The sequence below is a fragment of the Protobothrops mucrosquamatus genome, unplaced genomic scaffold (genome assembly GCF_001527695.2).
Source record: "Protobothrops mucrosquamatus isolate PMUCROS unplaced genomic scaffold, P.Mucros_1.0 scaffold_60, whole genome shotgun sequence".
Classification (NCBI taxonomy): domain Eukaryota; kingdom Metazoa; phylum Chordata; class Lepidosauria; order Squamata; family Viperidae; genus Protobothrops; species Protobothrops mucrosquamatus.
Window position 1 is genome coordinate 791,780 of NW_015386136.1, and position 15,290 is coordinate 807,069.

At 34.8% G+C, this 15,290-nt stretch overlaps 1 protein-coding gene across 1 annotated transcript in view; it reads left to right on the forward strand.

The window, feature by feature from the left end:
* Positions 1-15,290, forward strand: part of WDPCP (WD repeat containing planar cell polarity effector) — a 143,682-nt gene that overhangs the window by 52,909 nt on the left and 75,483 nt on the right. The window contains exons 9-10 of the mRNA XM_015812363.1: positions 1,062-1,195; positions 14,500-14,691. Coding sequence (XP_015667849.1) covers positions 1,062-1,195; positions 14,500-14,691 — 326 coding nt within the window. The remainder of the gene's footprint in view (positions 1-1,061; positions 1,196-14,499; positions 14,692-15,290) is intronic.

Here is a 15,290-nt window from a genome sequence, read left to right on the forward strand (position 1 = left end):
ATGGCTTTTTCAGCAAGCGGGCCTGGCCTAGGGAGGATTTTAAATCGGGTTTATCTTAAGAGTAATTTTAAATAGCACAGCTTTAAATATTTGGTTTTAATTGGTTTTACTTGGGTGGGGTTGTAAATGTGTTTATGTTTTTTAATATGTTGTGAGCCGCCCTGAGTCCCGTTGGGAGAAGGGCGGGATATAAATCAAAATAAATAAATAAATAAAATAAATAAAACATAGTACTGCTAGCTAATTGTGTGAAATGATAGCTAAAAGTTACTAAAAGATTAACATAAATTAAGAAAGCAGAGCTTTTATTTTTAAATGTTAATTTGTTTGGGGAGGTTATTTTCAGTTCTGGTTTTATGAGATCTTTGAAGTAATTTTTTAAATATTTCCCGCTTTAATTCTTTTTTTCTTATAGTAGATATCTTTATTGTATGTTTGTAAGCCACAATGCAGGAATAGCTGATACTACAGTGTCATCACCATCCTCTCCTCACCTCTCCAAAAAAACCAGTGTATTGGTAGTTTTATAAACTTCAGGTGCCTGCAGAGCTAATTGGTTTCATTCATTTTCATGTATGCTTTCATTTAAGAATTTTTTAAAAATGCTTGTACCAAACAAACACTTACCACCCATTTGTCTTTCTTAAAGCATAACAACTACAAGAAATCAGTTAAGCCACAGTAATAACTACCCTCTCATTTGATATTTTTTAAGTACTTCACTCCAGCATAGCCATAATATTTTCACTCATCCAGTGTCTACTGTAGAAGAGATTGTTATCTGAAAATAATTTAAGAGAAAAGAACCAATAAAAGAGAGATTGTAAAATAATATATCTTTAAAATATTTATATCATAATTTATTCAATTTTATTACATCTGCTTCCTAGGCTTTACTTACCATTTTCAAAAAGACACAGTAGGAGAAACACTTATCAGTACATCATACAAGCCATGCATAATGCTGAAAATAAGTTTTTATCTTCCAATATTCCAGTGGATATTTCAGCAATTTATTTGGTTGTCAGTGATAGGTATTAAAATATTGTTTTTTCTTCCAGCTGTGCTTACTGACACTTTCATGATCTTTTCATTTTGGGAACAAAGCAAACTCTGTTTCATTCAATCCTCAAAAAAAGCAAATTCTCCGGATGTAAACAAAAGACTTGAAAAACTCTCAAACTTCGATTTTAAGGTATAGCCTTTAATGGTTTTGCAAGTATCATAATTGTATCATAACTGGAGAAATGAATGTTAAGAAAAAGATAGGGACTTAGTATAAAGTATAGACAAATCTTTTCAGGGATGCTTAATTGAATTTCATATGGACTGATATAACTGTCAAGGAAGATAGGTAAGTAGGCAGGTAAGCAGACAAGCAAACAGACAGACATTTCAGTCTACTTATACTATAAGGTTTTAGAAATGGTTGCCAAAGGTAAACTGTAGACAAACTTAGGCTAGATTATGCTTAAACTTTAAAACATATGATAAAAAGGCCACTGATGTATCAGTGATAAAGAATCTCCTCTTATATTCAGATTCTACTGTATATCTGGATCCTACTGAAGGAAAAAAAATCATGGAGCATTAACCAGTATGCAACAATGTAGGAGCTTAAAAATGATAATATTGTGCAACAAAATTCAGTAAATGGAATTATTACAAACTTTGCACAGAATATTAAAAGCCAAATCCAGTGGCGATACCAGACTAGGTCTATAGGTAGCACTGCGCTTGTAAAGGCGTGCAAAATACAAGATGTATGCATACCGGGTTTCTCTTAAGTAGTTTGAACTACAGCTCTCACAGTCCTTTGCCATTGGCAATACTGGTTTATGGTGAAAGGAACTGAATTCAATTTATAATATCGAGATTTGAGATAAAGGCTTTAGAATGTACTTCTTCCTTCCTGATATATTCTGAAAAATCTGAATATATATAAGATAGAAGAGATTCTTCAAATGAAATAAGAAAGGTATTTATTTTATTTGTTTTCAAAATGAAAAATGGAGATTCGTAAAAGACTGGTCTCCACTACATTGTAAGTATGAAGATAGCTGCCTTTCATCCCCTATCACTGCCAGAATGTTATTAGATAACAAACATGAGAAACTTGTTTTGTTAGCTAGTATTATTTTTGTCCTGTTGCTTTTTTTGTTATTTTTCTGTTTAATAGATTTTGTATCTACAAGGCTAGTTTTAGTGAATTACACTAAATGTCTTGCCAGATTATATTATAGAGTTTGTTGGGAATGCTCTCTGCTAGAATGGACATCTAATATATTTTCCAGGCTGCTTCAGTTGAAGGCCTCTTTTCAATACTGAGTTGTGTTTGCAAGATTGATCCAACCTCTGTAACATGGATTTGAGACAGTTCACTGTTCACAAGGAACTGAGCTGATATGTTGTTTACTTCAGAGTGATGCACACTTTTGTGTGTTTGTTAAGTTTGGGCTTTTGGTAACCATTATCAAAATCTATATATACTTAGCATCGTTGCAAAGCAGTTTTGGAATAACTTAATTTAATTTATTTTCCAAATCTATCTTGCATGTGTTTAATTATCCCCTCGTTTGGACCAAAAACATAGCTTACATGAACTTTTAAGAAAACATAAAAACATCAATATTCAAGAAAAAGATTAAATGAGAATCACTACCACAATTTAATATATTTAAAGTTTAATTATAATACTGTTTCTAATACTTTAATCAGCCTAATATTTATAACTGAAAAAGAATTTGTATTTATATTAGTGCTGTAGTTCTACACAATTGCTGTTTTATGGTGGATTGTAGTAACTGTAGAAGTACAATATTTTTTTTATTGTTGATTGTAATGATTCTGTATGCATGCATATAATTTTACATATTTTTTGTCTAAGAACATTGGAAAACAGTTCATGCACATTAATACATTGTTTTTAAATAGCTAAAATTGTAGGTGTGATTAGCCTTTGTGATAGGTATTCTGAAATATAGAAATTATTTTTTAAACATTTAGTTACAATTTATTTAACAAAGTCGTGCATAACAAAAAAAAAACCCTATACAGTAACATTATCCAAGGCAACCAGCACCAATTAAATCAGCAATAAAATAAAGCCCCAAAGCACAAACAGCAAGAAGGCAATCACTAAATTGTAGGCATTTTTTTTCAAAAAAGGATTTGCCTTCAGGGGAAAAGAAAAGGAATTTAGGCTTCCATACCTCTCACTGGGAGAATGCAAATGGCATGGGTGTGATGCTAGATTATTAGTCCCATGAAGTTGTCCTTGTGAACAGGCATATATATGACCCTCCCCTCTCCAACTGGTGCTCAGTGTGTATGCTTATATGCATTAATGTTGGGGTGGGAACTATTCAGACACCAGCTTGCATATTGATTTTTTTATAATACCTTGCCATTCTACATTGCACTGATTAGAACTCTTTGTTTTCATCCTTGCCAGAAAGCATAACTTGTCAGCCTAACTCCCAATCAATTCAAAATCCTATGCTCTAGCCAGATAATTAACTTGATTCTACTCTAATGCAAACAAGGAGTATTAGCACACCCACCTTCCAAAAATAATTCACTTGCAGACTATTTTCTTTATTTCTGATATAAAGGAAACAATCTACTGTATCTTGATCATGAAGAACATTACCCAATGTATCATACTGCCTCTCAGATTGTGATCCCATCACAATGGCACATTCTGTGCTGATTATCATTGTGAAAAGAACTGAAAATTAAAATGCAAGAACTGTAATGACTTTATACAAATAGATGATGTAATTCTATTTGTAAAGGAGTGAGTATTCTTACCCACTACAACTAAAGAAAATAACATAGAGCTGAAAAAGCACAAAAAAGGATAAAAATGGGGAAAAAAAGAGAGACAACATCTTTCCTTGGAGCTGTTTGCTTAGAAAAGTGATAGCAAGAAGGCACCCAGTAAATCTGAATAGTAGGTGATTTAGGATAGAAAAAATGAAATATTTCCTCTTATTGAAAATATCTGAACTTTTAATAACAAAACATTAACCTATATAATATCAAACATTGTTCACTCTATTCATAATAAAATCCAGGTGTTGTAATGATTCATTGAAATCAGTGTCATCAGAATGGTCTAGATTTATCATATATATATCTTTATTACATCTTATTTTTCATCTTAAATTTCCTCTAACAGGAAATTCATATTAAAATTTAGTAAGATGTACAAAGATATGTTATCAAAAGAACAAACATATGATGTGAGTTGTACAGTTAAAAAAGTAATCTTATACTCAGTTACCTGGGAATTACCCAACAGTTATAATTAAGTAAGAAGTAGGGCTGGTGCAGCATTTCAATTCCAAAATGAAAGACATGGTTTAGATTGTTCAGGGACCTAAATGTTGTACTTGTCTGCAATTCCTAAAAGTGTACTGCAAAAATGGATAGAAGCAGAATTTCCGGTTCCAATCAATTTTTAAAGATTAAAACAATAAATTAGGAAAAGAAGATAATCACAACAAACAATTTTCTCTGGGCAACATTGTCCACCTTTATTATGGTACAAGTATTGATTAGTTGTCTCACCATATCAAAAAACTATAAAGCCAATACAAAAAAAATATATTCATCATAAATTATATTCAGGAACTGGTGGGACCATAAAATAGAGAAAGTAATAAGAAAAGAAGTAATAAGCTAAAGTGCTCTCGGACCTGACAGACACCTGCTGCATAACATGTCAGATTTAACAATTGTCAATAAGAAAGACAAGTCTGGAAAGTTGACATGGTAGTATCTGAAGACAGCAGAATAGAAGAGAAAGAACTGGAGAAGATAACAAAATACAAAGACCTGCAAATAAAAATAGAATGGCTGTGGCAAAAGAAAGCAAAGGTAATACCAATAGTAGAAGATGCCTTGGGTGCAATCCCAAAGCAACTGGAGCATTGCTTGAACACTATCAGCATTGACTAATTCACCATTTTAAGGGATGTGATATCGTCTTGGGCATAAATAGCCAAGATTTATTGGACTAGAAATTGGATAAAGAATCTATATTGTGAGATGGGCAGTTCAAGTGCAAAGAGATATACTAAGTGTCTACTCTTTGAAACACAATTGGGTAATCTATCTGGATCCATAAACAATATCTTCTGCCAATAATAATTACTTTAATTGCTCGGTGACTTTTTATAGAAGATATACTCAACTTTGCCTTTACTGCTGGAGTTGTCAGGGTGTTTCAGAAAAGCAGACTGTATCTGTTCCAAGAAAGGAGCATATTATATCCCTATAGTATGTCATCATTGGAATTATTTTGCTACTGTAAAAGGGTTGGTGGGTAGCTATGGTTGGTGATCTGCCTTACAGAACTGCTCTTGAAATGTGGGACAATTTAAAGTATTTGAAGCATGCAGGCATTACAGGATAACTATTATAGGGTAAACTATTGCTCCAAGTACCGGGCTGCCTTTCTGCCTGTGTTTTTGAAATGAGCTTTGGTTAATTTGTAACTGGGTGTTTATTTTCTTACTTTAGGGCAAGGTTGATATTTATTTATACTTCTCTATTATTTTTATCCTTCCTTTATTATTTGTATAAATAACTCAAGGCGGCAAACGTACCAAATATTCCTTCTTCCTTCCATTTTCCCCATAACAACAACCCTGTATTGAGTAGGGCTGAGAGAGAGTGACTGGCCCAAAGCCAACCAGTCGGTTTTCATGCCAAAGACAGGACTAGAACTTACAATCTCCTGTTTTCTCTCCTGGTGCATTAACTATTACATTAAACTGTCTCTCTTATTTTTTCTCACTGGTTGCTTCATGTAATTCTTTTATTGAATATGGTTTTCTTACATTGCTTTCATTGCATTTCTACTCTGGGTTCCTTTGGGTAAACAAAATCTATTGTCAAAGCGATTGTAGGAGAGTCATATCAATCTATGGCGGCCACTATGGAATGCTCAAAATGAGATAGGATCTCCATGCATCTGATGAAGTGTTCACAGCTAATGAAAGCTTATGTCTTTTAATAAAATGTATTAATCAGAATTTTTTCAATGTTTGCCATCTAGAGAAGCTCTACTATTATATTGGCAGACTCCATTCTCAGACCTATAAGCATACAGTAGGTTCTGTTGAGATTCTGAATACAACAATTAGTTGCTTCTCATTTTATACCTGCTAAACCATGGATTACGAGTAGCTTGGTTTGTTCTCATGTACTTTTGATTGGCTAAAGATCTGAATTTTATCTGTATTTTCCTGTCTGTTGTGATTATTGATATTAAAAGGAATGTATTTTAACATCTAATATTCTAAATATCACAGTAATAGAGTAAGAAATTCTCTAAAAATGGAATGATAGCAGTTCTGTCTCTGTATCTAAACATTTATGAACTTAAATAGTTAAAAGTTGAGAGAACTGATGTTTTTCTTAATACGGAATGTTTCATAAACAAGCCATCAATAATTTACTACATGTGGGCAGAGCATATTGTTTGCTATAAAGTCCCAAATAGCTGGCATAACCAAGATAACAAAACTAACTTGGATTTCAGGAAGCTATTTTTAATGCTAATCTGGGCTAAAACCAGAATCTAGAATCTAGATAACTGTAAGAATAAATTCATAGTTTCAGCTATAGTGAATTAATTAAGGTACAGCTTCTTTGAAACATAATCTGTATTTCTGCATTGAGTTGTCTCTTCTTAGATAAACCAATTATTCAGCACTCATTTTCCCACAATCTTCACCCCTGCATAATAAAAACACGATGAAGGAAACAAAATTGCTGGAATGACAATATTTAATTTATCTAATTTATATAGTCGCCCATCTTACAAGCAAGTGACATAGGTGATGTACAACAAAATTAAAACAATACATATCTAAAATCATTAACATTAACAAATATTAAAACATCAAAAACGATATAAATAGCTAAAACAAAATTAATAGGTGAAGGGATAATAATAGTCCTTAGGTTTGCTGGCATAACCAGGTCTTAGGTGACCTTCTGAATAAAGCCATCCTTACCTCGGGTGGGGGAGAGAAAGATTCCACACTGCAGGTGCTACAGCAAAAAAAGGGCCCACTTTCTAGGCCCCACTAAATGTAGCTCCCTAGATGACAGGACCATTACATACCCTTTCTGTTAGATCTGGTGGGACGGGCGGATGAAATCAGAGTGAGGCAGTCTTTTAACTGGTAGGATCGAAGCCATTCTTGTTCTCACAATTTGCTTCAAAAGCAGGAATTTTTCATTCCTTGTTTAAGAGAAAAAAGCATTATTAAGTACTGTTATTTATCCAAAAGGAAGAAAGGAAATGTGTTCCAAAAGAATGGGGATAAGCTTTGTAATCCTATGTTTAATTTATTTCTTTTTATATAATTTATTTTAATAAAATTGATGTTTATTAAAAAGCTTCCAAGGTAGTGTTACAAAAATAGCAGCAAGGTATATTCAATGTAATAATATTGTACTAAAATTAAATGGGGCACTATAGTCAGCTACACAATATGAGTGAGTATCCTGGTTGCTATCAGTTATAAAAATATTTTTCTGGCTAATGTTAATTTTGGAAAGTGGGTAACAAAAATATTGAAAAACAAAGCTGAAATTAATATAAAATAGTTGAAGAGCTATGCAAAATAAATATATAGTTTAAAGTAGTTCTAGTATGTAACAAATTTCAGTACCTAATAGCCTGAGAACTCCATTCATGCTACCAATGCTCAATGAAGCCATTATAGTTATTTTTTTCAGAATTTCATAACCTGCCATATCTTATTCTTCTAAATTCTCAGCACCATAAAACGTTTTGATAAATCTTTTGAAATCATTGCTGTTTTGCATGTTTTCATTTTCATAGCTTTTTAAATCACTTTGCTGAACTGTGAGAAGACAGGGTATAAAGAGTTAATGTTTACTGAGAGAAAACAGTGGTAATTACTTTGATTTCAGTTCCTTTTGATGTGTATTCAGGGGATGAAGAGGTCAATAATATTATGACCATGCAAATAGAAAGGAATTCTTTTTGACCATAAAAAAACAGCAAAGGATTATTAAAGCATTAACCTTGATTTTTAATGGGCCTTGGTTGAGTGGTGAGATCACAATTTGGATGAGTCTGATTATTTACTAAATACAATACATAAATGCAACGGGTTCTTAACACCCATTGCACTCTGGCATTATCGCATTACTGCCATCCTTTGTTGCCTTGCAGACAGGAATATGAAAGCAATCTGTCATGTAGTGAGACTGGCTCCAGAAGCATTTCTCTGATAAGAAGACCCCCTGCCCTTTGCTTGTGTCTGGTCCAGTAGGCTTAGCCATGCGCTTAATCCCCAGAAAGTGGTTCGATTATTGCTGACCAGCAATAGCAAGATAGTTTTTTTCCACTCCCCCCAGCTATCAACCTTCCATTAATTCCTTAAGCAGAAATGTGGTGCAATCTATATTTCCTTGGCATGTGTCACCCAGATGGTGTACTGTTCATGTTTTCAAATAACCATGCTCCAAAATAACATAGTTTGAATAATAAAAGAATAGAATAGAAGGAATAGAACTAAGCAATTCTCAAAGCCACATAAACTTTATACATCATGCTGTCAGTCATCCATATTACTTGGCAAAAATTATATCCCCTGTTACAACAGTTGGTGTTCTTAATTCTGGAGGAATATATATATATACTGGAGCTATCCTATTCATACATTGTAAATGACCTTTTAATGTTCAGTGTTATATATGAAACGAGTAGCCTTTTTCCAATACTTTTGGTCAGTATAGTGGAACTTAATACATAAGTAGCTTTAAATCCTTACACATAGGTCGATGCTGTCAAGCAACCATGACTGTACATTTTAGTATTGATTGGAATCACAGCAGTAAATTCCTCCTTAACTTGTATGCTTCCCTGTCCATATCTACAACCAGGAGTTTTATGCGTTCTCACAGACCTAGAAATATAAAAGTGAAGAGAAATAACATGTATCATGTATTGGTCAAATTTATAAAAATAATCTCCAGATTGTTTCCCAATTAATCTTACATTAGATGCTAGCTGTGGGTACAAAAAGCTAGAGATTTTTTAATCATACTGATGTCAGTCAAATAAGTATCTTTAAAAGCTCACATTGCAATCAAAATAGCTGAAATGTGGGAGTAGCACTCACAGTATGAGAAACACTTTACTTATGAGCAGTGGTTTTGGAAAACACTTCAACAAAGCAAAATATATATATCAGTGTTAATTTGTGTGCATGTTTTAGTTAAAGTGGTTTCAATCCATTATTCCAAATTCATAAAAGCACATCCTGAAAACATTCTTTACTAATTTAACAGTGGTGGAGATTTTATTAACCACTTTTATTCGGGTTTATCTGTGATTCAGTAAGATCAAAATTATTTTAAAATGTTGTTTGGAAGTATAGCCTCTGACCACAAGATGATCGTACTCTTATCTTACAGCCCTATTCCTCCTCATCCACAGTAAAAGAAAAAGTTTCTTTTTTTAACTGGAGATGAGGAAAAAAAAGTACAGGTAATCTTTGACTTGCAACAGTTCGTTTAGTGACCATTCAAAGTTACAACGGCATTGAAAAAAAGTAACATGATCGCTTTCCACACTTATAGCAATAGCACTTAGACTGTATCTACCACTTCACAGTGCTCTTCAGCCCTCTCTAAGTGATTTACAGAGTCAGTCTTGAGCCGGTGAGAAACAAACTGCCAAACTGCAGGAAACCAACAACAAAAGTAGCCTGCAGTACTGCATACTAACCACTGCGCCACCATAGCTTTATAATTATAATTGTTGCAGCATCCTCATGGTCACATGATCAAAATTCAGATGCTTGGCAACTGACTCATTTATGACGGTTGCAATATCCCAGGGTCATGATCACCTTTTGCGACTTTCTAACAAGCAAAGTCAATGGGGAAGACAGATCCACTTAAATATGTTACTAACTTAAGAACTGCAGTAATTCACTTAACAACTGTGGCAAGAAAGGTGACAAATTGAGGCAAAACTCACTTAACAACAGAAATTTTGGGCTCAGTTGTGCCTGTAATCTACAGTAGAAATAGCCCTCATTTCTTTGTTCTAAAAAGCATCATGTAATTATTACTTGGCACATCCAAAGGCAGTTGGTTCCCTCCCCATTAGGATATTATATTTCATTCCTCATTTCTGTTCAAAGTTCCTCTTACTGCGTTGCTCTAATCCCATTCTCAAAATGCTTTCACATACAACAGTCATGGTTCATATACATAGAAACCAGAAGAGCAAGGAAGGGAAGGACCTTTTCACAAAAGCAAAGTAATGGGATTTGTGGAAAGATCAGACCCCCCCTAGAGGCAAAAGAAGTGTTTGTAATAAACAAGAAGACATGGGGGGAGCATGCCAAGGCAGAATAGTGGAAGAGGAAAATAAATTTTGAACTGTTGGGAGAAAATCAGCAGAAGTTTTTTTTTTTAATGGAGTACAGTTTTAGGGTAAAACTTGTGCTGACCAGAGTTCTTTGATGGGAAGTATTCCTCAAATCACCCCGTGCCCTGTGTTTCTAGTAAAAAGGGAAATTATTGATTCAGTAAATTACATCATCATCTAAGGTTTAATGTAAATATTCTTACTTTCCAGTCCTAACATTTCCTCTGTCATAATTTGCACCTGATTTAATTCCTCCAATTCATGAGTGGATTTTTTTTTTTTTTTGCCCACAGCTTAGGAGAGGGAAATTTGCTTCATCTCATCCAGTAGCATTCTATCATTCTCCCAGTATAAATTACTTTGCATCAATGCATGTAACTTATATGGATATCTTCACATACAGATCTAGCACCACTTAGCTATTAAAATGTAACAAACTTTCTTGCATACTTGCATACACTAATTCAAAGAGGTGCTACAATTTTGTATGCATTTATATATGTATATGTTAATATGTACACACAAAATACTCCATGAAAAGGTATTTGGGGATTTTTGGATGTTCTGAAGGTTTGCACATCTCTGCCACTTGATGTAAATCAGAGTTTCATTTGAGCCCTACTGATATGTAAAGAGAGTCTGAATAAACGGACAATACTAAACTTTGGCCTTTATTTCATTTATTTAGTGAACAAAATAATTCAACATCCAATGTGCAAGTGTGAAAACCATTCACGATGCAATCAATTCAATTAAAGGAATAACTAAGACTTAAGAGACATTTCAGTAAACAATAAGGAATGATTTGGGCCAGTCCTGCCCTCTATATACAGAGTTTGGCTACCATCAACACAGTGTTGTGAATCCGTGCCAGCCAGTGGACCCAGCAGCTGAGTCCGGGGAATCAGAGGAGGAGGAGGAAGAGGGGTTTGGAGTGCCATCAGACTCGGAGGGAGGCTCTGATGAGTTACAAGACTCACAATCTGATGAAGAGCCTGGCCCCTCCAATCGTGGTCAGAATGAGACACAGCTGTGTGGGGAAGATGAGTCAGACTCTGAGGACTCACAGTTGGAAGTCATTAGAGACGCTCGTAAACGAAGGCAGTTAACTAGAGCAGGTCAGAGGGAGTCAATACGGCAACTCCAAGGGAGGAGGAGAAGGCATTGAGAAGCCAGGCCTTGGGGCCGCTTAATAAAAAGGGAAGGTGTGGGCGGTGCTGGTTGCTGAAGGCAACTGTTGCAAAGTACTTCATGGGATGATGTTCTGTTGGTATTGCCGGTGACTAATTCCTTGTTTTGCATTGTGTTTCGTGTGGACAATTTCCTCCATTTGGATTGTGTTTTGTTGCTTTTGTTTTTGGACCATTTGGCAGGTTTGTTACCAATTATTAAAAGGGGTTTTGTTTTCTTCTGAGTCTCCAGCCTATTTCTCAAAAGGGGTTTTGTCCTTGTGAATTTAACAAGGACAGCTATAGGCTGAGACAGAACACACAGGGAAATTTATACCACATGGTATCTAGAGATATAAAAAATATATAAAAAACAACTGGTAATTATCAATCTGGAAAAATATACAAAGCGGTTTTAAACATTCTGGTCTCAACCAATCAATATCAGAGACCATCCTAAAACAATGTTTTGGGACAATAGTGAATCTTCCCAAAAATGGCTACCTGGTCAATGCCACTAAAAAAGCACATCCTAAAATTATTCAGGAAACCACAAAAAACCTCAGAGCAACATCTGGGTATCTGCAGGCATCATTTCCCTTGACTCTGCCAGGAGAAAAGCAGAGAGTAAAGTGCAATTCACACGAAAATGGCAACATAGAAACCTTTGCTCACAAGAATGATTTCTCTTTAAAAATGTACTGAAAAGCACCTAGATGACCCCAGGCTTCTAGAAGAATGTTTTAAGGACAGATGAGTTAAAAGTGGAATTTTTCAGGCTATATATGTAGTTTTAACTATTAGAAGTCAAACACTGACTTTCACATACCAACTGTCAGGCATCAAATGGTCATGGTTTGGGGATGGTAGTTTGGACTTGGATCATTTGCCATCACTGAAGATATTGAGTTTTGCTCTGCATCAAAGAATTCTGCAAGAGTTTAAGCCTAAACAAGTCATGCAGAAAGATAGCTATACCAAACATACAAGCACGTTGACAAGATAATGGCCCAAGAACAAACTCAGTTTTAGAAAACGACCAAGTCAAAATCCAGACTTAAATTCCATAGACATGGCAGAACCTGAAATTATTTACTATTTTATGCTAGAAAACCCTCAAATGCTACTCAGTTGAAGCAGTTTGCTATGGAAGAATAGGCCAGCTTTTGTATCTAGTGAGCTAAAACAGGCCCCCAACCTTTTGGGAACCAGGGACCGGTTCCGTGGAGAGGTTTTTCCGCGGACCGGAGGGTGCATGGTTTTGGGTGCTGCCTGCATCCCACGGATGTAGCTTTGCTTGTTTGTGCGGACCGGTTGCTAGCATGCTGCGGCCTGGTACTGGTCCACGGACTGGGGGTTGGGGACCCCTGAGCTAAAACACTAATAACCAATTAGAAGAAGCTTTTGCTTGCAGTTCTTCGAGGTAAATGTGTGTGTGTGTTACTGCCACAATCCCCAGCCTTTTCAGCTCTGCCAACTAGCAGCAGTAGTGGAGAGAGGTCATGGTTTCAGGCATGGACCCATTGCCTGCACAAATGGTGCTTTGTACATTCGTGCACTCACCCACTGCTTTCGTGAACCAGTTCTCAATGGGCTGTGGCCCAATACTGGGCTGCAGACTAGGGGTTGTGGAGCCCTGTGTTACTTAATCTAAAAGGTAATATTTTTTTTGCACTGGCACTTTATTTATTAGTTAATTCAGGTTACAGTATTACACAAATGGAACAAGAACCAATCTTTAATAATAAGCATTGGTTTATTCAAACTCTTCATATATCAATGAGACTCATCAAGCTGTGATAATATTCATCTGCAAAAGTTCAGAACATCCTAAAGAGGGTGAATACTTCTGCATAAATCATACATGTCTATATTATGTATATATTTATACACACACAACATACACATAAATACTTACATGCACCTTAGTATAGTGGGAAGCACTGCAAATGTAGCACTCAAGACCCACTTTTTTACATCTAAGTAATAGTACAATCTTAACACAGTACAACCAAGAGTTCTGTACTTCCCTCTCCTTTTCAGGCTTCTAATATTGTTCTTTATGTTTTACTACCTGTAGCCGGCCACACGTTGCTGTGGCTCAGACAGGTTAAATGTTTTTACCTGTCACAGGTGTGACATCTATATAATAGTAGGTATATAAAAACACGCGCATATTCGAATGCAACATTGTGTCAAAATTTCAAAGCAATTGGTGAAGAACTTTCGGAGATTTAAGATTTTGAACAAATGAACATTTACATTTTTATTTATATATACTAGCTGTACCCAGCCACGCGTTGCTGTGGCTGTCTGGTAAAAGCGTGTGTTGCTTTTACGTCCAACAGATGGTGCTGTTTTTCAAAAAAAAGCATGTTTTACCTGTCACAGGTGTGACATCTATATAATATAGGTATATAAAAACGCGCGCATATTCGAATGCAACGTTGTGTCAAAATTTCAAAGCAATCGGTGAAAAACTTTCGGAGATTTAAGATTTTGAACAAACGAACATTTACATTTTTATTTATATAGATAGATATATTGAACTTAGGAGAAAAAAAACAATTGTCTAAATGTATTTGACTGACACATTATAAGTCCAAATAGACTACATTGTTTCCTTTATTCTGCTGTAACTCTAGATAATTCTGACGACTGATATGATATTTTGAGGTGTTGCTATAAACGAAATCCTAAGACTGGGAAGTGATATATAACTGTTATAGGACATGCTGAAATGTTACAGTGCAATCAGTGGACTTGAAGAATGAAATAATGTTTAGGTACAGTATAATGTTTAGGTTTTATATATTTATTTTTGTGTGTAAAATAAATCCCATATATTGTATTTGCTTGATAATTTCACATTTGCCCTGCCTTTTTCTTCCTCAGATATCTTACATTGATATACCAGGACTAGGAAACAGAAGGATAAAGCGTTATTTGACAATAAATAATGTACAGAATATGGTTATTTGCTGGTGGTCTGCTGCAAAGGATGAACTTTGGCCTTGGTCTCCAGTGTCTAGCAAGAGAGAGAGAGCCAACTTGCTACTCTTGAAATGTGAACATGGCAACTTAGAGGTAATCCTCTAAATCTCTAAATTGGATATTTGTTTTACCCATTTAGCTAAAAAGGCTCTGGAGTGATTTTGTAGTAAACAAGTAAATCCCTGCCCTGAGTTTCCAGCCTAAATGATGCAGTATAAAGGCAAAAGAGAAGGAAGGTCTAATAGGGGCGGAAGTTCTCATAATAACCAGTTTAAATTACCGCTATATCAAAATACTTCAGCCCAAAGGTGGCAGAAATTGAAATTTCCCTCGAGTTATTAGGAATTATGTTTTTGTTAATATGTAATTGCTAATATTTTATGTATTTGAGGAAACTTATTTTAAGGATCATTTGATTGAAGGATTTTAGGGGTGGGTCACAGAAATCAAATACACAGCCTTGACCACGTTCTCTCTGTTTTTAATTGTTCATCCCTTTATTTATTTATTTATTTATTATTTTAATTTGTATACCGCCCTTCTCCCATAGGACTCAGGGCGGTTCACAGCATATTAAAAACAAATAATAAACACAAAATACAAAAAATTACAAAATACAAAAATACAGAAAATAAACCCCGATAAAAGCCGAATTAAAACCAAATATTACAAGCTGTGTTTCCAATTAAAAT